Source organism: Sitophilus oryzae, unplaced genomic scaffold (genome assembly GCF_002938485.1).
Source record: "Sitophilus oryzae breed Bouriz unplaced genomic scaffold, Soryzae_2.0 scaffold_1515_pilon_pilon, whole genome shotgun sequence".
NCBI classification, from domain to species: domain Eukaryota; kingdom Metazoa; phylum Arthropoda; class Insecta; order Coleoptera; family Curculionidae; genus Sitophilus; species Sitophilus oryzae.
The window spans coordinates 1,441,097-1,468,642 of record NW_022146187.1 but is presented as its reverse complement, the minus strand read 5'-3'; the positions used below and the strand labels follow the sequence as shown (position 1 = coordinate 1,468,642).

At 31.1% G+C, this 27,546-nt stretch overlaps 1 protein-coding gene across 3 annotated transcripts in view; it reads right to left on the bottom strand.

Annotated features, from left to right (window-relative positions):
• LOC115878493 (SNF-related serine/threonine-protein kinase) overlaps positions 1-27,546 on the bottom strand; it is a 103,231-nt gene that overhangs the window by 25,055 nt on the left and 50,630 nt on the right. The window contains exons 1-8 of one of the 3 annotated variants that reach the window (XM_030895024.1): positions 18,905-19,024; positions 18,734-18,829; positions 14,552-14,735; positions 12,240-12,639; positions 9,164-9,305; positions 5,634-5,849; positions 4,267-4,486; positions 2,768-2,941 (exon numbers count right to left, since the gene is read on the bottom strand). In XM_030895024.1, the coding sequence (XP_030750884.1) occupies positions 2,768-2,941; positions 4,267-4,486; positions 5,634-5,849; positions 9,164-9,305; positions 12,240-12,639; positions 14,552-14,735; positions 18,734-18,829; positions 18,905-18,921 (1,449 nt within the window). In that variant the 5' untranslated portion in view covers positions 18,922-19,024. Of the gene's footprint in view, positions 1-2,767; positions 2,942-4,266; positions 4,487-5,633; positions 5,850-9,163; positions 9,306-12,239; positions 12,640-14,551; positions 14,736-18,733; positions 18,830-18,904; positions 19,025-27,546 lie in introns of those variants that run through there. The other 2 variants (XM_030895025.1, XM_030895026.1) reach the window with 2 other exon arrangements.

The window sequence follows — 27,546 nt, the reverse complement described above, 5'->3', positions numbered from 1 at the left end:
CTTTCTAAACATAACACCGTTGATTGAAAGAATTGGGAAGATACGCAACCTAATTCGTGACAAGACTGATTTTATTTCCCCTTATGTCTCAAGTGCTGTACGTAGGTGAAGCCTCTACTCGGTCTGCGGCCAATGCATAAAACGTTCATTTTCTCTAATTCGGCTATCGAAATTGTGTTGTTGCCATATTAAAATGTGTAATTTTGTAATAAGTTTAACGAAAATATCTTTGGATAAAAAATGAACATTTTTAATTTTAGAGCATACTGTAAGCAAAGTATTATTTGATGGAATAAATTGCACAGCAATATAAGAATATGTATTAATTGTGGAAATCTACATAATATAATAATCGCACATTAAAAAAGTGTAATAACAGCTAAAGCCACCACTATAAGTCTTTTCAAAAGCTTTATTTTTTTTATTATATTTTTAGATATAGTCCCATCTTTCTCTTAAAAACACCATTTTTGTACTAATCACTAACTTATAAGGCAATGCAGTTTTTCTTAAAGTTGCTTTAATAATGTGATATGAATGTAATTCTACGATGGCTAAAACGCAGGCATGTCTGCCTCAGTTTAAAATGGGTGTCTGTTGATTCATTGCTCCTTGGAATGGTTTTCAAAATTAAGTAATATTCTATACAAGGTTGTTCACCACATACGATACGGAGTATTGTAGCTAAACGATTAGATTTTTACAAATTTTAAATTTTGGATTCGTTGAAAGACTATTAGAACTACAATTTAAAAATATCTTTACAAGATACAGAGTGTCCCAAATAAATAAAAAATATCAAAGTTTTTTTTACATTCGAAGCATTTTTTTAAATGGAATACCCTATATATTATTACATTTTTAGTTTCTACGATTAAAATAAAGGTAAATTTGATCAAGGTTTATCACACTTAAACATTACCGTTTTTGAAATATTTTTAAATTTGTGAAATTGCAGTGAAAATTTTAAAGCTTCATTTCTCCAAGGGTATCAAAGTTTTTAATACTAAATATTTACTGAAGTTTATTCATCAATTACCTATTGTGTTGCAATAATAAAAATGATATTACCTCATACAGAGTGTCTAAAAATTTATTTTAAATAATTTCTAGCTTTAAACGGCCATAACTTGTTTAATTTAAATGGAACACCCTGTATATTTTAGGAGAATCGGATGCACAATTTAATTGTCTATCAAATTGTATTATACTATTTTTTACCTATCCCTTCAAGTTTTCGTAGAAAATGCATTTTCTTATAATTTAGACCTCATTTATCAATATTCCCATGGAATTTGACATTTTAGATTGTTTTTAAAGCAACAAATGTACAAAATGTACAGGTGCTAAAAACGATAATATTACTAGCCCATTTGTATAAAAAAAGAAAACTATTTAAATCTTTATAAAAGAGTATTATTTAAGTATTATATACCATTAATTAAATATACCACCATTATTTCCGCCCATATATTAATTAATTACTTACTTAATTGTGTTAGTTAATAAATGATTCTAAATAAATGTGGATTTGAATCAGAAATTAATATAATAATAAAAATAAGCATTCGTCAAAAAATTAAATCAAATTTTTAAGATTGTTTTTGTATGTGTATTAGACTATAGGTATAATATATACATACAAAATTCAGTTTTTTAGTATTTGGAGCAATTATTATATTATTAATCAACGCAAATAGTCAATTAATGTAGTTTGAATACTGGAATCATATTAAAAAAGGACCAATCTTTTTAGAAAATATTTAAACAGTTTTTTTTAATTTTTTTAATGAGGTTTATTTCATTAAAAAAATAAAAAAAAAACTGTAAAAAAATAAAAATAAACGAATGATATCGACAATATTAGTATCTGTATCTTTAAAAATTTGTTACATCTTTAAAAGCAATCTAAAATGGCAATATTCCATGGGTATATTGATAAATGAGGTCTCAATTATAAGAAAATGCACTTTCTGCGAAAACTTGAAAAGATAGGTCAAAAATGGTTTAATACAATTTGATAGACAATTAAATTGTGCATTTGAATTTCATAAAATATACGGGGTGTTCCATTTAAATTAAACAAGTTATTGCCGTTTAAAGCTAGTAATTATTTGAAATAAAATTTTAGAGACTCTGTATAAGGTAGTATAATTTTTATTATTGCACCACAAAATTTAGTAAATAGAAATACTTCAGTACAATATTTGGTTTTAAAAACTTAAATACTACTAGAGAAATGAAGCATTAAAATTATTACTGTATTTTGACAAAAATTTAATATTTCAAAAACGGTAAGATTAAAATGCCGTAAATCTTATATACTATATTATTTACCTTTATTTTAATAGTAGAAACTAAAAATGTATTAATATACAGGGTTTTCCATTTCAAAAAAAATACAACTTTGATATTTTTTATTTATTTGGGACACTCTGTATCTTGTAAAAATATTTTTAAATCGTAGCTCTAATAGTTCTTCAACAAACCCAAAAAAACTTACAATTTGCAAAAGTCTAATCGTTTAGCTACAATACTCCGTGTCATATGTGGTGAACAACCCTGTATAAGAATCTTGTTAACTTTATGAAGGGTATAATTAATAATTTTAGTTAGAACCCGCAACTAGTTGCTTAGTTTAAATATATCTCTACGTTATTTATAAAATCTGTGAACTTGAAGACTACCCCTACTTATGTAATTTATTTAACATGAATTCTCGCAATCATTTTGACAAGATTTTATAATAAATATTCCTTTTTCTTACCTTTTCTGCAGGTTTACGCCGATCATTTTCGGCCAATCGCTCCTGTAAAGCGAGATTCAAACGGCCTTCCGATCGAGATCCCCTTCTGTTCAACGGCGGACCCAGTTCTTCTCTCGTCGCACAAGAATCTTCCTCCTCTTCGTCTTCTTGTACTATGCTGCATTTTCGAGATCTCTGTTAAAAAAGAACATTGGATTACAATATATTACTAATTTCATCAACTATTATAATATGTACTTTGTAGTGTGAAAAGCGATACCAGTATTGGTGTTATAGAAATTATGTTATTTATTTTGAGTGCCTGTTTTAACAGATTATACAGGTAAGAGTCTTAAATAAGTGCAAATGTTTTTAGAAGTGGTACATTTGACCTCAGAAACACGTCTATGAGTTTTTTTTCGCGAAAAAAAGTAGAAAATTTTGTATTTTCCGAAAACAATTCTGGACTTTATTTTTTATTTTTTTTTTTAGTAAACAAGCTTAATATCTTGATAATATGGCAATATAGGCAGTAGGTAGGTAAATTTTTTAGAAGAACCAAAATCCAGTGGTTCTCAAAATATAAGCAAACAATCGTTATTAACTCGGTTAAAAAATTTCTGGACTTTATTATTTTCTGTTTTTAGTAAAAAAGCTTAATATCTTGATAATGTGGCAATATTAGACAGTAGGTAAATTTTTTTGAAGAACAAAAATCCAGTGGTTCTCAAAATACAGGGTGTCCCAGAAATAAGTGCAAGTATTTTAACTGGTAGTAGAAAAAAAAAATAATTTCTTGATAATATGGCAACATAGGTAGTAGATTAAATTTAAAAAAAAGGAAATCCAGAAAAGATTCAGTGGTTCTCAACATTTTAGCAAAAAATCATTTTTTTTTAAATTTTCAAAGTAAAATAACTCAGTTGAGTTATTTGAAAAACGACAAAGAGAAAATATGTTTGTTTTATCGAGATCTACCACCCCGTAAAATACTTGCACTTATTTCTGGGATACTCTGTATAAGCAAACAATCTTTAATAACTCGGTTATTTTGGATTTATTTGAAAAACGGTAAAGAGAACATCTACCAGACATGAAAATATTTGCGCTTATTTAAGACTCACCCTGTACAATATTAAAAACTGATAAAGATGATTAATTTTTAATCAATTCCAGAAAAAAAGTGACAATTAACTGTATAAGATAATATTGTGGTAGGAAATTACTAAAGAAATCATTCAGAAACGGATTGCAGTTGTTTTCTACCTATTTGACCACAATGAGTAAACTTATTTTATTCTAAAACAGGAAGTTAACGTTTATTGTTTTTAGAGAAATAGCTCCCCATTTTATGAAAGTCCGTCATATCCAGCTACCAAATATTTTTTATATATTTGTCTGTCAACTGACATTACTTAGATGTCGTCTGTCAAAATATTACTTGACTCATTGATCAGACATATACATATCTTAAGAGGATATTTTGAAGCTAAATCTGAGATTTTTAATATATAACTTACTTGAGGTAAATCTCCAGGCGTTCTAGGTACGTTCAGCAAACTAGGAGCCAGATTGGCAGAACCATTCTCCCGTTTAGGAGGACCTAGATTTTTCGACACGCCCAAATTTTCGGGTCGTTTAGTTTTATTCGTCAAATCTACACGTTTCGATCTGAGTTTCCGTTCAGCGAGTAGGTAGTAGGTTGCCGTTATGTGGTTGTATTCATTCCTATCTAAACACCTATAAAATAGTAGGAATGAGACATATATTTGGAATATTATAAACAGTTTTTCGGAAATTAATTTGGATGTCTGTTATCAAAAAAACGTTGGCTTAAAAATGATAGAACAACGAAATAACATGGAAGTTTACTATTATAAACACAAAATCTACCTATTCTTTCATCTAATTAAAATGAGAGGAAGGTATTGAAATAGAGACTATCCTTATTTTTATTGTTAACAATTTATAAAAATTAAAAAATTTCGCAGTGACACGTAAAAAATAAACGTTTATTTTTCAGAAATCACCCCCTAAAGTTTTTCGCATTTGTTTTGAAACACACCCTATATACTTGAGACTGTTGATTTGCGTAGGAGTTTTGCATAAAACTTAAGTTCTAAATGACTTTAGTTTTGAAAAATAATATTTTAAATATACATAATTTTCATAATTACAGTTCCTTTCATGATTTTACTGAATATCAAATTAGTAAAGAATACTTCTTTTGTTATTTATATTATTTATGTTAATCATATGTTTAGAAAGTATGCTGAAACATAAACACAACAATAAAATTGCATTTAATAACACTGATCTTTGGGGTGTAATTACTAAAAAACGAATCTGTAGAAACAGTCAAATATTGAAAAACTAATTCCTATACCCTGAGAATTTTTTGCTTTTATTTTATAATGCTACATTATTTGTGAATTATTTCAACTCAGTATGTTATATAATACAGTATGTTATTGAAGACAACCTTGAAACAATCATAGTACAACACAAAGTAGAAGGTCGAAGACCCAGAGGACGATCACCATCGAGATGGCTTGACCAAATAGCAAATATTACAGGTCAGCAACGATGGAAGATCAAAATCACCAACTGCATATAGCCATAATGTCACGATTCTTCAGACATGAAGAGACGACGAAGAAGAAGATGTTATATTGAAATCTCATTTTAATCTATGTCGTAAAAAATAAGTTCATGATATTATGAAAACATTTTAAATTTTAACGAATAAATAGAAAATGCATTGAAGAAAATTCAGTTCTCAATGCAACATTATCACTTTCTCATTCAAATAAGAGACAAGTGATAATAAATATATATTTGCATTATCCGACATAACACACAAAAACAAATAGAAAAATAATCTTACTCTTGAATTTCTTCCTTAGTGGCAATGTTTCCATTCACGATTTTCTGTACGATAAAATTATGATCGTCTTCACACAGCTGCTCTCGAGATACCAGCGGCAAAGTTAAGGTATCGGGATTATTTTCTTCGTTCCCGGTAATCAACCAGGGATGCATAGAGATTTCTTTTAACGTAGCCCGCTTCTCCGGGTTCCTGACCAGCATCCTCGATATGAGACTAAAATAAATAATAAAAAGTCTGATTAGTAAGTATCATTCATTTACACTAGAAATTTCTAGATAATTACAGCTAGGTACGTCAAAACACCGGTTCCCAACCAAGTTAAGCAATGTGGGTATTTGATACATTTGATAAATCTATTAAGGCGCACCACTCATTCACGCAGGCTAGAGCCGTTAGAGGACGTATTAGCCGGAGAGGTGGCGACATATTTAGAGAACATATTTTAGGCAAGTTAGAATAACAAAAAAAAATAAAGTTTAATAACTTGTGAACCCAGAATCCTAAGTCTGGCTGGGGGGTTGGGGGTATTTCGCTACTGCGCAACCCATAACATTTGCAAAAAAATAAATCCAAAAAACATTCTTAAGGCAACTTGAAATTTGATTATTCTTAAATTTTAGCATCTATTTAACCTAGAAATAAGTGTGCCAGACTTTTTTTTCGGGTTTAAAGTGTAACCAGACCATTCCAAATATGTTTAATTATTATACCTGTAAAACATACTTTAGGCATTCTAGAATTTTTACAGCGTGTTTATTAGATGATATTAAAAAATATGTGTTAATTGCCAGACGAATTCAATGGGATTTAATACTTGCCAGACGCGAATAAAGATTTTAAATGAGCGCGACAAAAAAGTCTTATGAGTATCTATAAGCCGAGAAAGATAGTTTATTGAGACCCGGTCGGCAGCCGATGCGGCTGACGTAACAGTATTTTGGAGTATTTCAAATTTTCATAAAAACAATTTTTTTTCGGTTTCATTTCAATTATTTGCAGACTTTTAATTCAGAGATTATTTTGTTGGAATTAAGTTACCATGTAAAAATATGTATTTATAAATTAAATATTGACGTGCATAGTGTAAACAGTTTAGACTGCAAATAAATATTTTAGTAACTACTAATTTCGCTACTAACTACTAAATCACAATGGATAAAAAAACATTTAAGTTGTGTAGTTTGTAAAAAAGTTACTAGTGACAAAGTTATTGTTTTTGATGAAGGCAGACTACACAAATGCAAAGAATTTTTAAAAGTGCGCCAACAACATGGTTTAAAATTTAAAGAAGTGGTTTTACCAGAAAACGTAGTACCGACAAAAGGGTACCATGTACAGTGCTAAAAAAGTATTCTGGAATTTTATTAAAGTACCATTGTTAATCTTTCTAAATAGATTCAAAAAGTAAGTAAAGTGCTTTACTTTTTATGCTTAGGCGTTAAAATGACTTTTTTATATTGTCAATCAGGTCGCAAAAATTAATAATAATATATGTCACAAAAAGTATAATAATAATTATACTTTTTGTGACGTTTGAAAAAATTATATTTTATTATGCTAATTTTTAAATAATTATTCGTCTTTTTTATTCTTTCAGATACAAAACTTAGAATTGAAAAGTCTTCTTATTGAAAGGATTTCAATCATACATTTTTATTAAAAAATGTTGCTTTTATTTATTCAATATTAGTTAGTTTTTAAAGTTTTACGACTCCAAAAATGCTGTTACGTCAGCCGCATCGGCTGCCGACCGGGTCTCAATAAACTATCTTTCTCGCGCTTATAGATACTCATAAGACTTTCTTATCGCGCTAAAAATTTTAGAATGCCTAAAGTATGTTTTCCAGGTATAATAATTAAACATATTTGGAATGGTCTGGTTACACTTTAAACCCGAAAAAAAAGTCTGGCACACTTATTTCTAGGTTAAATAGATGCTAAAATTTAAGAATAAACAAATTTGAAGTTGCCTAAAGAATGTTTTTTGGATTTATTTTTTGGCAAATGTTATGGGTTGCGCAGTAGCGAAATACCCCCAACCCCCCAGCCAGACTTAGGATTCTGGGTTCACCTAATAAACTATACATTTTTAGTTATTCTAGCTTGCCTAAAATATGTTCTCTAATTATGTCGTCAGCTCTTAGGCTATATCTTATACCTCGTGAGTAATAGTTGATTTAGACACTCGCAAAGTGGGTATTGTATGGTCGAAGGCCGCGGTTCGGAGTCCGCGTAAATAAAGTAGGCTCCGTCCGGATTAACTCTGGCCAGCAAAAATAAAGCGTTTACTCAAACAACTTTACTTTTACAATAAGTTTAGGAAATTTTGGAAATAGACAAACAGTTTAAAAATATACCGGGTGCGTCTAAACAGTGGCTCATCCCTATAACTTTTTTATTATTTTCATATAAAAAAAAACGATATTTGGTACGTTAGTATATGACATAAATTGGGATTGATTGACATATTCAATTATTTTCGGTCACTTCCTATTTTTCACCTTTCTATTTCTTTTCTTCTAACTTTTGATTTTTAAATGGCACCCTCGGTATTTTTTTACTTTATTCGATTGAAAATGACACTCCAAATCGAATGACATATCATATGTCAACTTTTGACATATTCACTCAAAAACAAAATGTATTTTAAATTTCAATCTAGAGTGCCACGACTGTGTTAAAAACACTAATTTTTAATCAAGGAGCCTTGGAAAAATAGATTTGATCGTCTAATGTTTTTAGTGTCTTGTCCTGGTCGATTAAAGGATTCCCAAATCGTATTGTTAATCATATCTCATTTTTTTCAAATGGAACGAGGGTGGCTCATTAGCATATTTTGAAAAAGCATTTTTTACGAATAATTATTTGATACCACACACTTGGTATTTCGAGTCAAATTGTCGTTATGTGAACCGCATGTTACAATTTCAAATAAACCATATGCGAAAATGTCAAAAGTTGACATATAATATGTCATTCTATTCAGAGTTTCATTTTCTATCGAATAAAGTAAAAAAATACCGAGGGTGCCATTTAAAAATCAAAAGTTGTAGTCATTTCCGGTGAAACCGGAAGTGACAGAAAACAATTGATATGTCAATCAATCCAACTTATGTTATATTCTAACATACCAAATCTTGTTGTTTTATCTGAAAAATAAAAAAAAGTTATAGGGGTGAGCCACTTTTGAGACGCACCAGGTATATGTAGTATGTTTTAAATAATTATTTAATTAATTTTAATTTGCCTTTCTTTAAGCAATAGTGAACATTTCGTTAGCTATAATTTTCAATTTAGAAATTGAAATTCTGTTGGAATTTCTAATGCCAAATTCAACCACCTACATATCTGATATCAAGATATAAGTAAAGTCTGTCCAACGAGAGAATACTTGATATTGATAATTGATACTTGTCAATTTAATTAAAAATAAATTATAATTTTTGGATGTCGTCTGTTGAAATCTTCTCTGTCTCATTGGACAGACTTTACAAACCATTTTTTAAACAATTTGTATTCAGACTTACTCTCTACATTGACTAGATACATGAGTAGGTACGCTGTATTTACAATCCATAATCATGGTCAGTGTTTCCGAATCGTTAGCTTCCTGGAATGGAGGTTGACCACAAACCAACATATAGAGGATTACACCTAGCGACCAAACATCTGGAATAAAATAACTTGTTTGTAGTATTAACCTCATAATTTTAGATGTATTGTAAAACTTCACTCATTCCGAACACAAATTTGCCTATCAAAAAATGGGATATAATTATTATTATAATACTATTGATGCAGTGAAAAAATCGAAAAAAATGGTCAAGGCAATTTGGATGCTAGAGTTAGTCATACAACGTATGGCGGCTTTAGTGACATAGAGTGTATAGAGTATGCCTAATATGCGTATCCAGAAGTGCCCAAAAACAAATGACTAAGAAAATAAAAGAGAGTTGCCCGAAAAAGGCAATATTTATCAGATCATTGTCATTGTCGGGCCATTGTAATTGTCATCCCTGCCAAGTTCCTTCCAAGTAAAATATTATTAAATACATAATTGTTATTGTGCTTATCATCATCCCAGTATAAACACGGCAGTCGAATTTGTAGTCAGAAGAGAAAACGGAAACTGTTAGTCCGCAGTTATTTATATCAAAAAGACAAGGGTGAAGAAACAATTTAATGGAAATGTTGGTTGGTTTGATTCCGTTTTTAATTATTAATGGACCGTGTTTAAATGTTCAGTATTAGAACAATCTTTTGCCAAAAAAACAACATTTTGGCGAATTTTTATTTCTGTCAATTGTAATTCGATGATATTTCTATTTATAGTTTTCATACATTTATTCAGATTTCTATTCTTCCTAGATCCCCTAATATGTGCATGTGCATGCGTTTCATATGTTAGACTCTTTTAGAATTGGTGCCTTCATTATGAAGAATATATTAACCAGTTAAAATCTATTCAGAGAAGATTGATTAAATAAGTTTCAGGATAGCACAAAAAGGTTTACTGCTGGACTCAATGTATGATCTTGATTTGAATTTCTTGCAGTATCGCGGAAATCCCAGATTTAAGTTTTTCCTTCAGAATAATAAATGGTTTGATAAGTTCACCTAATGACTTAAGTCATATAATTATATTCTATGTTTCGCGTAGAAACATTAGAAGATATCTATCAATATAATTCTTGCCAATTCGCCCGACATTTTTATTAGAATAGTGTCTTTAGTTAAAATCGACTCAAACCTAATTTTTTATATATCCTTGGCTGTATCAATGCCAAATTGTGGTCTGTATGGATAGTATAATATGTTTTATTGGTGGTTTTGTAATCATTAATTCTGATTTTTTTCTGTATAATTTTTTTTAAGTTTTTCAGCCGATTATTGCTGCCCTCTATTTTTCTGTGGAGAGTGTTTGTTTGTTTTTTTAACATCTTTGAAAACCGGTGAAATATACTGTTGAAATAAGACAACGTTATCAACAATACACTTCTTAGCTTGTATTAAGAATATCTAAATTACAAATATCCACCGAATATTAACCGACATTTTTACTGGACCTTGCTCTAATCTCTAGTGACATTACGGTATTAAAACTATTAAAATATGTTGCAACTATTTACATCACTAAATGTGTGTGTGCTCTAAATACATTGGGTGAGCGTAGCAATGTTACGTTAGCCTAGGTTGACGAGAGTCACAAGGGTAACGAAAAGGCAGATGAAATGGCCAAACTAGGCTCATCAATGTCATTTATAGGCCTAGAACCCTTCTGCGGCGTTGCAAAGGCAGTCTCGTGACTGCCACAAAACTATGGGCGGTTGACAAATCTCTAGAATAGTGGAGAAATTGACCAGGACAAACAGGCGAAAAAGTTCAAATAGAACATTCGCCAGAATTCACGGCAGATCTGATAAGCAAAGATAAAAAACAGTCAAAGCTGCAGTGGGTCTACTCACAGGGCATTGTAAGCTGAATAGGCGTCTAAAGCTAATGGGATTGACGAAACCATGTGCATGTCAATCTGAAGAAACTACAGAATCCACTTTATGTCGGTGCGACAGCCTGGGAAATGTGCGATTCTCTGTAATAGGCAATGGTTTGGCAAGCAATTGACAAAGAACTATACGGAGGGTTCAGTCTACAGGTTGCTAGATTTTTTAAAAATGATGGAACTGGAGAACGTAACCTAAGGATCAGAAGAACCCTTTGAATAAAAAGATTAAGGAAGGAACATAACAAAAAAACTTAGATCGAGTGCGATGGGGACCAAAATTGGCCGACTTAAATTCCGGTTTATCAGTGCGTGGGGTAAACTCAATAATTTGTTGTTATATTTTACGTTGCGAATAAATGTTAGTGATTATTAAAATTGTTATAAAAATATAAAATTCTAATAAAAATAGATAAGTTATGATAATTATTTATTAACACAAACATCCGATATGCTACTGATGCAGGTAAATCAAATTGACGTATCTAAATTCTTTACAAGTAGTAAATAAAAACAAAAATGCAAGAAAAAATATAAAACTAGTTAATTTAAGTGAATTTCATAAATGATCGGTTTACTACAAGTATGTATATTATATTCGCTTACTAGCGAAAAGTTGTTCCATTATTTCACTCGATTTTTGACCGAGATCTACCGCACGCTATACAACCAACTATTTTACAGTCTTTTTCGATAAATCGCAATAGTGTCACTGTTAATTTAAGTTCTGCCACAATTTCCATCTAGATTTACTACCTTTATACAACTATCAGTAGTAGAATTAAATAATAAATAACAAAAAATAAGCTACGTAAAGACTGAAAAATCCACAAAATTTTAAATCAAATTCAAATGTGTCAAATGAATCGTCAAACAAAACTGTCAAGGACCCCCACCCTAGAGTCCTTTTTCCGCCCACCATGCACGAATACATGGATAGCATTATGCTCCTTCCTTAATATGTGTATTCAAAGGAAGAACCACAATAGATCTGAACGGGTCGCAGTGGATCCAGCCGATAGCCACATTGAAGAATCTGGTCTAATATATCACGAAATTATAAGATCTTGTAAGAAATAAAGTGAGCGAATTTCATGACTTACCAACGGCAGGAGCGTCATAGGAATCCCCCAGCAGTATTTCCGGCGCCGAATACGCCAAACTACCGCACGACGTCTCCAACTTCTGACCGGGATAGAACTTATTGCTGAACCCGAAATCGGTCAGTTTGACCACGCCCAGCTTCTTGAAGAACACCACGTTCTCCGGCTTGAGATCTCGGTGGACGACGTGCAGCTGGTGGCAGTAGGATATCGCCCGCACGATTTGTCTGAAATAGTCTTTGGCCTTCTCCTCGGGCAGGCCCTGGTCGTGTCTGATGATGTACTCGTAGAGGTCGCCGCCGTCGCCTAATTCCAGGATGAGATAGAGCTTGGTGGCCGTGTCTATCACTTCGTACAGTCTGACGACGTTGGGGTGTTGGACTAGTTTCATACATCGGACCTGAAGAGAAAAAAGGAATGGTTAGATCAGGGGATTTAGATTAATATACAAGATATAATATACTCGATTGATTATTGAGGTGAACGTTTGAATGGATGACTATCTGTAAATTCCGTTGTGCTGTGATTCGCAAGCAAGAGTGTATGCAATTTTTTTGAAGGGAATGACACGCAATGTCGCACAAAATAAAATTGTTTCTTTTCAGCGATACAAGTCCCCACGATTTTTCTTTTCTACAGGGTGGTCCGAACTGTATTCCGGAAACTTCGGCAGCATATTCTGCAGATAAAAATAAGTAAAAAAGTTTGTATAAATGTATGTTCCATAATGCTTAGTTTCGGAGATAGAGGGTGTAGAAATTTCATTTTTATTTTGATTTTTTCCAATTAATTTCTGAAGTAACGTCAATATTTGGATGAAAATTGGCGTCCGTGCGTTTTTTGACATAAGAAATATGATTTTGATGTCAATAAGACTCTTATTTGTAAGGGGCGCAACCTACATCTGTTGTAACTGTTTTGAAGAGTAATAACTTTTCGTCCGTATCTGTATAAAACCACCGAGTGAAAAAATATACATTTCCGTGATTTTCTACGTAAAAAATGTCTCTTGGTAAAAATCGTTACGAGCAACCGTTTTCAAGATATTTAGAATGGAAAATGGAAATAATCAATACATGTCATTATTGACAAAAAATAAACATGTTGAGTAGATAGTTATTTGACTGAAATGATAAATTTGGGAATTTTTGGAATTAATTTTTCTACAAACTAACCTAACTTTTTGTTTTTTTAATTAATCATATTTTTATTTCGAAAAAATGATGATAAAACAGTGTCTGTTGAAGTTTTGGTACAAAAACATTTCAAATTTATGATTTCAGTCTAATAACTATTTAGTCAACATGCTTAATGCGAAATTATCAATACCTGTCAATGATGACAGGTATTGATAATTTCGTTTCCAAATATCTCGAGAGCCATTACTTGTAACGAATTTTTTACAAAGAGACCTTTTTTACGTAAAAAAACGTCTTAAATGTATATTTCTTTACACAGTAGGTTTATACAGGTACGGACGAAAAGTTATTACTCTTCAAACCAATTAAAAAATATGTAGATGGCGATGGCGCCCTCTACAAGTAGGAGTAATATTGACAACAAAATCAAATTTTTCATGTCAAAAAACTCCCAGACACCAATTTTTATCCAAATATTAACGATAATTCAGAAATTATTTGGAAAAAATCGAAATAAAAATGAAACTACACCCTGTATCTCCGAAACTAAGCATTTTAGGACATACATTTATAAAAACTGTTTTACTTATTTTTATCTGCAGAATATTTCCTGCTGCCAAAATTTCCGGAATACAGTTCGGACCACCCTGTGTATTAATTATAGGAAACAATACAAAAAAATATATTTGTTTTAAATTTAAGGTGGCTAACACTAGCTGTGTTAAGACCTGATAGTGTAGCTAAAGATGTTATTATTGTTTGCTACAAAAACGGCTTCTTTAAATTTACGCTTTTCCCAATGACGTTGCCTGTGGACAACCCGAGCAATAATAATATCTTTAGCAATCCTAGTAGCAAAAAATCTACGATATGGTAACCACTGATAAAACGCACCAATATAGACATTCTAAGTGGACAACCTCACGGTTGACTCCAACCTCACTTCCTCACGGCCGGGTGAATACCTGGCTGTAGTATAAAGGCTCTGTAGTTTCAGGAATTAGATTAGTTCACACATGATAACGATCAGTGATCCTTCTGCCCGAAACTTTGTATTAATGCAATTCTTTTTGTTTCAATACTGAATTATTGTCTACCACATTCAAAGAAATATTACATGTTTGTATTATATACCAAGAAACTGTACAATTCTTTCTTGGAGAATGTACCTACCTCTTGAAACAGATGGGCTTTGGATACTTCATCTAACTTGCTCTTGTCTATGACCTTGACGGCTACTTTTTCACCTGTAAACACATGTCGGGCTAATTTGACTACTGCGAAATGTCCACGCCCTAGAGTCTCTTCCAGATCATAAAGTCCAGCTATCTTTCCGTCGTAAGGTCTGTTGCTTGCCCTGTAAAAAATAAGACTGATTTAATATATTTAAAAATAATTATTAATAGTGGAAATGTATTTCGCCACCAAAACAGGGAATGAAAAAATATCTTTCTTGCAAAATGCGACTGGGTTTGGAATACAAAGACACACACTTTTCTGTAATTCTTCCATGTAAAAAATGACTAAATAATAAAACACTTTCTGACAGACGGTCGCTAGATCGAATTAGTCAAATTTGAAATTAACAATTACTACCTAATAGCAATTAAGAGAACATGCCCAACCGCAGCAATGGAGGTCATTCTAGATCTAACACCACGGCACATTGTCATCAGTAGATATCCCAATGCGACTAATCATTGTCGCTAAACAGTACTGGGAGAATTGTCAGCTCAGAACTTGGAACACCCTCAAAAAGAAAATTCCATTCCTACAATTCTACTCTTACAACTCCGAGTGGATGACATACCAAAAATGTACCACTTTGAGAAACACCTCACTGTAGTTTTGAGCAATAAAAAGGATTGGAAGAGAGAAACGTTTGCTCAGCAGGTAAAAGACCATACCATAAACCATAATGTGGTATACTGATGGTTCCAAAACCAAAGCAACTACAGGGATAGGAGTATTTGGAAAAACTACATACTCCGAACCAATGGCCACCTACACAGCACCCTTTAGGTAAAAATCTACGCTATCGAAAGATGCGTACAACTTCTCTTAGATCTTAGACTATCGGAAAAAAGAAATTACCATCTTATCCAATAGTAAAGCAGCATTAAAAAGCATCGATAGTCAAGCAACATCAATTAAAAGTTGGTCAAAGAATGCCTAGAGAAATTGAACAAATCAGCCAAAGAAAATAAAGTCCTCCTACTCCATAGTAGCAGTTCAGAGATAGTATTACAATCTACGATCAATAATATTGTTATCTGAAATATTCAATAATTATTATGAATGGCTTTGGATCAAAATAGAGGAACGGGTTTTTCAATAATCTCTTTTGCAAAAATCATTTAAAGGACGAGTCTTATCTTATTGTTAATCTAAGGTCCTATCATAATAATGCTATGCGTAGACTTGAAACACGTTACTCGTATCACGTTATACATGTACAGGGTGTCCCATTTTGGTTGAAATCATACGGTATCTCCGTTATTAGTGAAGATAGAAGGGTGCGGTTTGCACAAACCTGTCTCACTTTTTTGTCAAACGGAAGATGCCGTAAACAAAATTTTCATAGCCCTCTTCGTTTCCGAGCTACAGGGTCTTTTTGAAAATTTTGCAATTTGGGACACCTCCTGTATCTCTGTTATTGTTAAAGCTATCGTGAAGGTGAAAACTGCTTATTGTAGAACTTTTTACGTAGAATACAGTGGCGTAGTCTGTTTTTCTACCAAAAAAATATTTTTGAAAATATGAACTAAAGTTATGTTTTTTTAAATGGAACACCCTGTATATTTATAAATCATGATCTGTCTTGCCATAAGCTTCTCAAAAATATATATCACTCTATATTTATTTTCACTATTTACTGCAATATTTAAAAGTTTTTATTAAAAGATCATATTTATTAGTAGGCCATGATTGATAATAAAAGAAACTAAAGAATTATTAAAAGTATACTGCTATCTGTCTCTTGTTTTATTTTGGGAGCCGCTAATAAATTCTTTATATATTAGGGAAACTTAACTCTCTACCGCTATTTGTAAATCTTGGAATACGTGTATACGTAAGAATAATCTATCGTATCGGAAATTTTAGATATTCCTTTAGCTAATTTACGTGAAATATACTTTCAGCAAGATGGGGAACATTCCCCCTCATAACTATGGAAATATTAGAATACTGTTAAATTATTATTTTTCAAATCAATGAATTGGAACCAATAAACGCATATTGATAGCCTCCTCGATTCCCAGATTTCGCCGTTCTCGATTTCTGATTTTGGGGATTTTTGAAATACGAAATATATCGTGGGCACTACAACAATGGCGAACATCTGAAAAATGCTTTAATAATTCAAGATTTAGATATTTGCAAACCCATCCCGTTATAAAAAAAAGAAAAATATAACTAAAAATAAGGGAAGCCGATAGTTCTAAGATTCACAGTTTCAGTGTTATTTCAAAAGTAAAATATATCAATCCCAAATAAATTTTAATATGTGTATGACTATTTTAGTAAATACCATTTTGATTTTTTGTTATTTATCACGGCCTACTAATAAGAAAATGATATATTTTAAATATTGCAGTAAATAGTGAAAATAAATATAGAGTGATATATATTTTTGAGAAGCTCGTAGCAAGACAGATCATATGATTTATAAATATAAAGTGTGTTCCATTTGAAAAACCATAACTTTAGTTCATATTTTCAAAAATATTTTTTTGGTAGAAAAACAGACTACGCCACTGTATTCTACGTAAAAAGTTCTACAATAAGCAGTTTTCACCTTCTCGATACCTTTAACAATAACAGAGATACAGGGGGTGTCTCAAATTGCAAAATTTTTGAAAAGACCCTGTAGCTTAGAAATGAAGAGGGCTATGAAAATTTTGTTTGCAGCATCTTCCGTTTGACGAAAAAGTGGGACAGGGTTGTGCAAACCGCACCTTTCTATCTTCACTAATAACGGAGAGATACCCTATGATTTCAACCAAAATGGGACACACTGTACAGGGTGAGATAATTTTATAAAAAAAAGTTAATAATATTTATAAGTTTGAAAATGCGTAAATATTTAGCCAAATAATCTTATTTTTTTTTGAAAAAGGATGTATTTACTAAATACGCACATGGTGATAATGTCTATACATTTAGGGAGAGTTCATTATTAGAAGCAGCTGGTAAGTAAGCCGGAAACGACCATTTCCCCCTTTAATAGCATGTTTCAGACTCGCCCTGATGAAGTTAGAGAGTCAACGCGAACGGCGACGTATAAATTTATAGGCTATATGCCGATTCGTTTTTGAAATAAATAGAATTATTTAAATAATGATAAAATTTAAATTAGTAGGTATTTTCTGAAGAAAATGCACTAAATTTAGAAATTCACGTAAACATGTGCATTTATTTTCGAACCGCCACTGGATATATTTAAATATACCGGGTGCGTCTCAAAAGTGGCTCACCCCTATAACTTCTTTATTTTTTCAGTTAAAAAAAACGAGATTTGGTATGTTAGTATATGACATAAATTAGGATTGATTGATGTATTCAGTTGTTTTCGGTCACTTCCTGTTTCATCGGAAATGACTACAACTTTTGATTTTTAAATGGCACCCTCCGTATTTTTTTACTTTATTCGATAGAAAATAACACTCTGAATAGAATGACATCATATGTCAACTTTTGACATTTTATTATTTATTATTTGAAATTATAACTTGCAGGGGTGAGCCACTTTCGAGACGCACCCGGTATAGGAAATTGGTCTTCAGGAGTATATACCGGGTGCCAAGAAAATATCATAAATTGGCATTACTTTTCAAAATGGTAGCCATAAAGAGGTTTTATTCCAAATTCCATCTTTTTTTTTAAATATCACATATGATCACAGAGAATTGTTTTCTCTATTTTTCATCGAGGTACTAAAAATAATATACTAATTAATAAAAAAACTAGGCCTAACTTTCAGTTTTTAAGTTGTAAATAAAACATTGCTCCTGTCAGCATAGGAATCTAGATTAATCGTAATCATATCAATCGCTTATTATAAAAACAAATACATAATGCATTAATAAAAAGTCTTTAACAATAGATTGTTCATGAATGTTTCTGTTCAGGTATTCAGAGCATTAATAATTAATTATATTTTATAATTAACCATGACATGAATTAAATGATATATAGCATTATTTACGTTGTTTAAATCTAACAGCATGTAAGTAATTAGAGTTGGCAATACTACAATATGATAAAGAAATATAATGTAAACATAATATACATATATAAATCTTTAAAGTTTATACTAAACAGAAAAATAAACTATATAGTGATATTTCTTACCTTAAAAGAGATCCATGAAGATCAGAAGAACCATTATTGGTGGAAGCACCGCCTATCCGATGCAGACTCCGTTGCATTGTACTGTAAAGAAAGCAACTATCAGTAAAATCTAACAATATATCTCTCAAACGATCAGATAAAAACACGATACATTATTAATTCAAAACTTACTAATATTCGAGTACCATATTCGAAATTCAATGACAAAACATAATTAAAACAACCAGCGGAATAGCATTCTCTTGGTCTGTTTTTTTTTCTTGCAAAATGTGGATTAAATATGGCCAGCAACATATACATTGAATATGAATCTTACATGCATCACGTGTATAACAGATGAAGTAACACTCATAATTTATCTCAGACTCTTTTATAAAAACAGATCGATTAAATTAATCGGACTAAGTTAAAATAAAATGCTACATAAAATGTTATTAGTGCGATATTATATAAATATTTCATCAATGTCAAATATTTCAATAATTAGTTATTATTTATAAATATTTTCGGTAGTAATATATTAAGTGTAACGCGATAAAACAAAGAAATAATATGTATGACGTATACAGAGATTCAAATTTTTCGCAAAATATGAGCCCAATGGTAGAACGGACAAGCACTTTATATTTTTTAATATATATGACCGCAATATGACCATATATGTTTTACCGGAGATATAAATATAAATCAGCTAACAGATAACAGTTTTCTGGACTGCATATCGCCTTTTGACATGATTTCTCTTATTAAAGAACCTACACGTACTACAGTCTGTTCGCAATCTTGTATCGATGTTATTTGTTTAAGCTCGGTACTTTCAGATATGGTAACATCTTCTGGCGTTACTCCTGCAGATGACATTTCAGACCACAGTTTACTTTATTGTTCTTTGGATTTGAATTTGCCTAAAACTTTACCGCGTGAAATTGTGTTTAGAGACTTTAAGTATTTCTCTAGGGCAAGCTTTTTGAATGATTTACATGCTGTTAACTGGAATTCTATTTACTACATGAAAAACATCGACGAAAAAGTAAACTTTCTGTCAAATAAAATTATTGACCTATTTAATATGCATGCGCCTCTTTTGTCTAGGCGAGTGACGAAGCCATGTGCTCCGTGGTTGTCATGTAATACAAAATTGTTAATTAAGGAGAGAAATAACGCCTTGACAAAATACAAAAAATCTAAATCTACGTCAGATTTGGCCTATTATAAATCACTTCGTAATCTAGTTACCAATATAGTACGTCAGGAGAAAAGGGCTTTCTTAAATTTACACGACTCTAACACAAACAGCAAAATACTTTGGAAAGCTCTAAAAACTTTGAATATTAAATCTAAGCAAACAGAATCTATTCCCGATAAATTTAAAAATGTCAATAATCTTAATGATTACTTCGCTTCAGTCTACAGTCAATATAACAGCTGCAAACTAACTGCTGAATCTTTAAAATTAAAGAAATTTAATGACACTATTTGTTTTAAATTCAGATTGGCCGAGGAGTGGGAGATAATTAAAATTGTTACATCATTAAAATCCAATGCAGCTGGCTATAATGGTATTACTACTGTTATGTTACAATACTGTTTGCCCTGCGTTGCTTTACCTCTAACTCATATTGTTAATTTATGTCTTGAAACGGGATATTTTCCAACTGCTTGGAAACTTTCTTTGGTTAAACCACTCCCAAAATCAAATAAGCCGGCAGAACTTTCAGACTTCAGACCTATAGCTTTAATACCGGTCTTATCAAAAATACTTGAAATTTTTTTAAAACCTCTAATCTACCAGTATGCAGTTTTTAATAAAATAATACCAGCTCATCAATCTGGTTTCAGGCAAGGCCATAACACTGCCACTGTGCTATCGTATGTAATAGATAATATTTTGAATAGTATGGATGATGGCGAAGCTTTGGCTCTAATTTTACTGGATTTTTCTAAAGCGTTTGACACGCTGGACCACGAGTTATTGTGTAGCAAACTGGCGTTTTATGGATTTTCTGACATATCACTGAAGTTTTTTCGGTGCTATCTCTCGGATAGAAAACAAGTTGTTCAAATTGATGACAATTTTTCATCCTCAAATTGTGTTACTTCTGGAGTGCCTCAGGGCTCTGTCCTTGGTCCTATCTTATTTTTAATTTACACGGCAGACTTACTTCAAAAGTCGTCTTATTGTAACATGATATCATATGCTGATGATACACAATTACTTATGTCATTTAATCCAAATGAAACAGAAACTGCTATAACTAAGATTACTCATGATCTTAAACTGATATCTGAGTACTCTGCTGAAAATAACTTAAAGTTAAATATTAATAAATGTTCTTTGATGTGCTTTTGTTCTGCGCGTCGTTACGAATCTGTTTCATCACAGCTAAAGGTCAACTTGAATGGTACATCCCTAAATTGTGTTAAGCTATCAAAAATCTAGGCGTCGTCTTTGACGTGGACATGCGGTTTAAAAGTCATATAGCAAATATTCTGAAAAAAATCTTATTGTGTCTTAAAATCGTTATATATGAATAAATATCTCCTAAATTTTAAAATCCGAAAAAATTATGTGAGTCTCTTATATTTCCTATAATTGCGTATTGCCTCGTTTCATTTTATAACTGCTTAGATAAAAATTCCAAAATCGACTGCAAAAACTACAAAATTCATGTTGTAGGTTTGTATTTGCTTGCGGAAGTACGACCATATTTCTGAAAAAATAAATATACTACAATGGCTCAAAATAGATAACATGTATAAGTATCAGACATGTAATTTTACACAAAAATTATTTCCACAAAGACACCCTCATATTTATTTGACAGATTTATATTTCGCAGTGATGTAAACAGAACCTTGCGATATCCAAATAAACTGGAGTTTCCTGTTTACAGCTCCTCTATCTTTCGCCGCTCCTATCTATATAATGCAATTTTATTGTTTAATAATATCGAAAATAATGTTAAGAAAATGTCTCTAAGCACTTTTCGGAAAAAGCTTAAAGAGGTTTACATGAGCCAACAGATTTGACGTCTCCCTAATCCAGATCACTTTTTTTATCAGTTTTGTTTTTTTATTGTCATAATATATGATTTTTTTTTGTTAAATTATTTTATTTTTTTATAAATATTTCTTTGTTTTTCTGGTTATTTTCTGTCTGATTTACTAATTGTTGTAGTGCAGGTGGTGCTAACTGTAATTGTATATTTATTTTTTTTTTCTCTTTGAACAGGTTAAGTAGAGTAGCCATGGGCTAGACTTTGCCTGAAGAAGGAGTATGTATTTTGTTACTTTTCCTTTAATAAAGCCATTTATTATTATTATTATTATTATTATAATATACAGTAGTATACAAACGTATTTTGCTCTAAAGCTGTCATTTTTTAAATAGAATGCTATATCATGTTTTTGTTCAGTTAATTAGCCATAGAATATCTAATGAGATGTTTATACAGGGTCCGCCAATAGTACGTCGGGCATATCTATAGCTTCTAGAATAAAACACTTGGGAATTTTGTTAAGTGAAAACATAAAGTATGTACGAGGATGCATTTCAGGAAAATATTTTAACTTCTATGGGTGGGCTCGAAAAAGTGTGAGTGGTATGGGATGATTTTTTTAAATGGAACACTCTATATATTATTGCATTTTTGGCTTCCTTTCAGATCACTTTACACAATCCTAAGATATGAGTAAATATATTTCAATAGAGTCAGAAATATTAATAAATAAATAAAAAATATATATTTTTCAACCTTCATTAAAAAAATTACTACAAATACAAAAACCTGTTCTGAAATCAAAACTAGATTAGGTATTTACTTTAGATGGTCTATACTTACTTTGCTATAAATATCGTAATATTAAATCCTACAGAAGGTTCAAAATTCTACGCCAAATTTTCTAAAATATAAAATAATTTTTCTTTGTTTTTTTTAAATAAAACACCCTGTATTTTAGTTTTATTAGATGGAGAATTAAAAAATGAACATTTTTTGTATTTAAAGAATTTCTAAATTTTTAATGGTTTCGCAAATACATGCAGTATTATTTCATATGGCTCTTTCAACAGTAAAATACCAGAGTAAAATCTCTGGGTGGCTTTGATAAAAATTTACTGTGAAACTTGCCATTGAAATATTCTAAATAGAAAAAATTTTCATTTTTTAATTCTCCATCTATTGAAAAAATAATATACAGGGTGTTCCATTAAAAAAAACGAAGAAAAATTATTTTATATTTTAGAAAGTTTGGTGTAGAATTTTGAATATCCTGTATGATTTACACCCTGTATAGTTTAAGATTACAATATTTATAGCAAAGTTAAGTACAGGGTGTCCCACTAAGAAGAAGAGAGCTCTCGGCTGTATCTCGGAAAGTATTAGCCGTAGGGGCTGCGGAAAAAAATATTTATAACTAAAGAGGGCTATGAGAAATTGCTGGAAATTATTTTCAAGTTTGTAGAACGACCGCTAGGGGGCGCAACTGCAACAAAAAATAAGAAAATGGAGTTTTTACACAATTTTGCCTAGATAAGGTGTACTATAAGTAATAGCTTCTTAATCTTCAGTAAATTTTGAATATTTTTTGTTCGAGCCATTTTCCCCTATATACCAAAATAAAGTGGTGGGGGAAGGTTAGATATGTTTTTATTTAAATATTAATAACTCTGGACTGGATTATCGGAATCCAACAACCGACGGCTCGTTTAAAAGAGCGTTTCTTACTCTATATACACAATAATAATAAGCTTTTCAACATAGACGCTAGGGGGCGTTGTCTTACAATTTAACAAACATTGCGCGTTTTTTCAAAAAAATTAAATACAATAGTATAAGTCATTTTAGCTGATATTAAAGAGTAGTAAAAGTTTAAAAAGTCAGCGAAAACCGCATCTTGATATCTTCTTTCAAACCGAACATATTAGCAAAATTATAATAAATACCAAAAAATAAGCCCTTAATTACCTTATTTTTACAATACGGTATGAGTAGCACTCTTGATTATGCCCATTCTAACAAAAAATACGATAGAAACAATTAGTTTATTTTAAAATCGACGAAATACCAGAATACCATAATACCAGAGGTATTAATATCTAATAATTAAGATATTAATAACAGTGGACAAGAAACGATGATTCAGGGAAGTCATGGTAGGCTTTGGAAAAAAGTTGCTTTTGACGTAATAGTATAAACGTCAAATTGTTATTAGATCAACTTTTTGATAGTCTTAGCAATAAAATGGCAACCAAGAGAACTGGTGGCGTCATGGCAAGTTTCTAGTGATAGTAGCTATTTTCAAAATCGAAATTAGTTTATGAACTTTATTTAAATTTATAATAGTTTATTTTATTTAATTTACTCCTAACACTAGTTTAATAAATAATATTTATTAAATATGTATTTATATTATTTTATCAAGGAAAAATATCATAAATTTTCAAACGAACGCTTATCAGGAAGATTCCTGTTTGGATATCTTTGCGCATAAGCCTTGTATATACCTATATAGCCTTTGAGGCCAAGAAGCAATTTTCCTCACAAAATAAAATTACTAGTAACATATACATTCGTTCCGCCCACAGATAGTACCTACTGCTTTATTTTTCTTAATAAAATAATGAATACTTACTACTTATTAACAGAGTTATTAAACTATTGTGGGTAACTTTAAGTAAACTGCTACCGTATAATCGAAAAAAATGGCGTCCAGTTGGCTTGGAAATGACGATCGATGACATTTTCAATATAATTTTACATATAAAATGACAGCGATCTTCATTTTATAGCCATCGCTGACGCCGTTTTTATTCGATCATACGATACACCTGGTATTATGGTATTCTGGTATTTCGTCGATTTTAAAATAAACTAACTGTTTTTATCTTATTTTTTTGTTAGAATGGGCATAATCAGGAGAGCTATTGATACCGTACTGTAAAAATAAGGTAACTAAGAGCTTATTTTTTGGTATTTATTATAATTTTGCTAATATCTTCGGTTTGAAAGAAGATATCAAGATGCGGTTACCGCTGACTTTTTAAGCCTTTACTACTCTTTCCGATGAGCTAAAATTACATATACTATTGCATTTAATTAAAAAAAACGCGCAATGTTTGTTAAATTGTAAGACAACGCCCCCTAGCGTCTATGTTCAAAAGCTTATTATTATTGTTTATATGGTATAATATAGAGTAAGAAACGCTCTTTTAAACAACTCGCTTGTTTGATTCCGATCATCCAGTCAAGAGTTATAATTATTTAAATAAAAACAGATCTAACCTTCCCCCACCACTTTATTTTGGTACATAGAGGAAAATGGCTCTAACAAAAAATATTCAAAATTTACTGAAGATTATGAAGCTATTACTTTAGTACACCTTATCTAGGCAAAATTGTGTAAAAACTCCATTTTCTTATTTTTTGTTGCAGTTGCGTCCCCCTAGCGGTCGTTCTACAAACTTGAAAATAATTTCCAGCAATTTCTCATAGCCTCTTTAGTTATAAATATTTTTTTCCGCAGCTCCTACGGCTAATCTGCCGAGAGCTATTCTTAGTGGGACACCCGGTACAGACTATCTAAAGTAAATACCTAATATAGTATTGATTTCAGGACATTTCTTGTATTTTTAATATTTTTTTCAAGAAAGGCTAAAAAATATATATATTTTTTATTTATTTATTAATATCTCTAAAACTATCAAAATTCGAAATATATTTACACATATCTTATGATTATGTAAAGTAATCCGAAAGGAAGCCAAAAATGGAATAATATACAGGGTGTCCCCATGGTACAAAGAATACAAGGTATGATCGATAGCGGCTCCAATTTCGTTCAGTTCGCGCATACCACCTGTGACGTCACTAGGAAAATGAGGAATAAATAAAAAATAAAGAAAGTTGACAGGAGATCTGCATATTTTGGGGTTATGGTTAAGAATTGTTTATTTTTAAGACTTTTTAGTTCGTTTAATTTAATAATTACTAAAACCAGCAGTTCCAAAAAAATATATTTAAAAATAATAATTACCTATTAACATGGATTTGGACTTTGGACCATAATAGGTAAGAATACTAAATTTATTTCTATATTCGGTACCTATAAAATTGTTTATTAGGTTTTTAGTTTGCGATGTTTATGGTAAATAATTTTCATGTTCATTGCCTCTGATTTCACATGAGGACAGAGATGAGGATATATATGGAAAAGTAACCACAAGAGGAATTGTTACATCATTTAAAAATGTTGGGAATTTTATTGTTTCCCATCGAAAATAGAAAATGCCAATGCAGATGAATGTATTGTAATTGTGATAGAAGTAATTCCAAGGGTGAAGTTTATTATAATTAGTGGAAGTAATTCCAAGGGTGAAGTTTATTATAATTAGTGACCTGTGCTTTTCTTTTTATATGTAGATGTTTCTGGTTTTGAGAATAAATCCGTTGAACGACACCCAAAATTTAGAGGAAGTATTTGCATACCCAGAATATGCCCATCAAAGATTATATAGCTCAAATTTCCTTTAATGGTAGGCAATTATTCAATGCAAATTAACTTTTTAAGTGACTGAAATATTAAATAGTTTACAATATGGTATATCATTAAAAATATATTACTTTTAGGTACAATTAGGGCCTGATACATTTCAAAAAGTAGAATATTATTTTATATTAAATGAGGTATTGTACCAACAGTCAATTTATATTAATACCGGAGATGAAAAAATAACAGAATAAATAGTTCCTTTTTTTATACTACAAAAATAAACTATAGAATACAACAGTATTTAAAAAAATAAATAAAAAGTGATGTCCCGGCCGAGATTCGAACTCCGGTCTCTCGCTTCCTAGCCCGACTCCTTACGCACTGTTCCACAGTAACTTGCTTAGCGATAATTCAATGACGGTATATAAACAAAAAAACAGATTTATAACAATATCTTGACGATTTGAACTGGCGCGCGAAGCGTGCTGACCAATAGCGCCTGTTATCACCTGTGACGTAGCGACCAACCTGCGCAATATCATACCTTGTATTCTTTGTACCATGGGGTGTCCCATTTAAAAAAATCATCCCGATCCACTCCTATTTTTTTGAGCCACCCTATAGAAGTTAAAATATTTTCCTGAAATACATCCTAGTACATACTTTAAGTTTGCACTTAAACAAAATTCCCGACAACAAGATGCCCGACGCACTATTGCCGCCCCTTTATCATACATCAATAATCATACAAAAATGTTAATATCCATCTTTATCTATTAAAATCCAATCTGTTGGCTACATTAAAATTAATCAAACTTTTAATGTTTGTTTTATTACCATTTTATAGTTTCCCTAATTGTTTTGGCACATATTTGACGAATTGGAGAGCATCATATAATTTTATTAAATACCCAGTTAAATGCTTATATGTGGGTAGAGCCACCCCCAAACTCCAATCGTAAAATATTCCATATTACCACACTCCGGTTGCGTTATTCAAAAGAATGTGGAACTTTTGTCAATATAATTAAGGTTAATGGACATGTTTACTTAAAAGCGACGCTAAAATGAGCATTATTTGATAACATTTATTGCCCTTTAGTGCAAATAGGATAGTCGACGTCAGTATGAATGACTAGCTCTGGAACGGAAATTAATTGAGATAAAATATATTTCATGTTAATAATAGAACAGACTAAAATGACTCTATTTTAATAATAAAGTAGTGATATTATTAAAGTTTTATACATAGATTTAGCAAGAGCAGATATCACATTTAGCATTTTAACCCGATCAAACAATCGGAGGTTGACTACGTACTG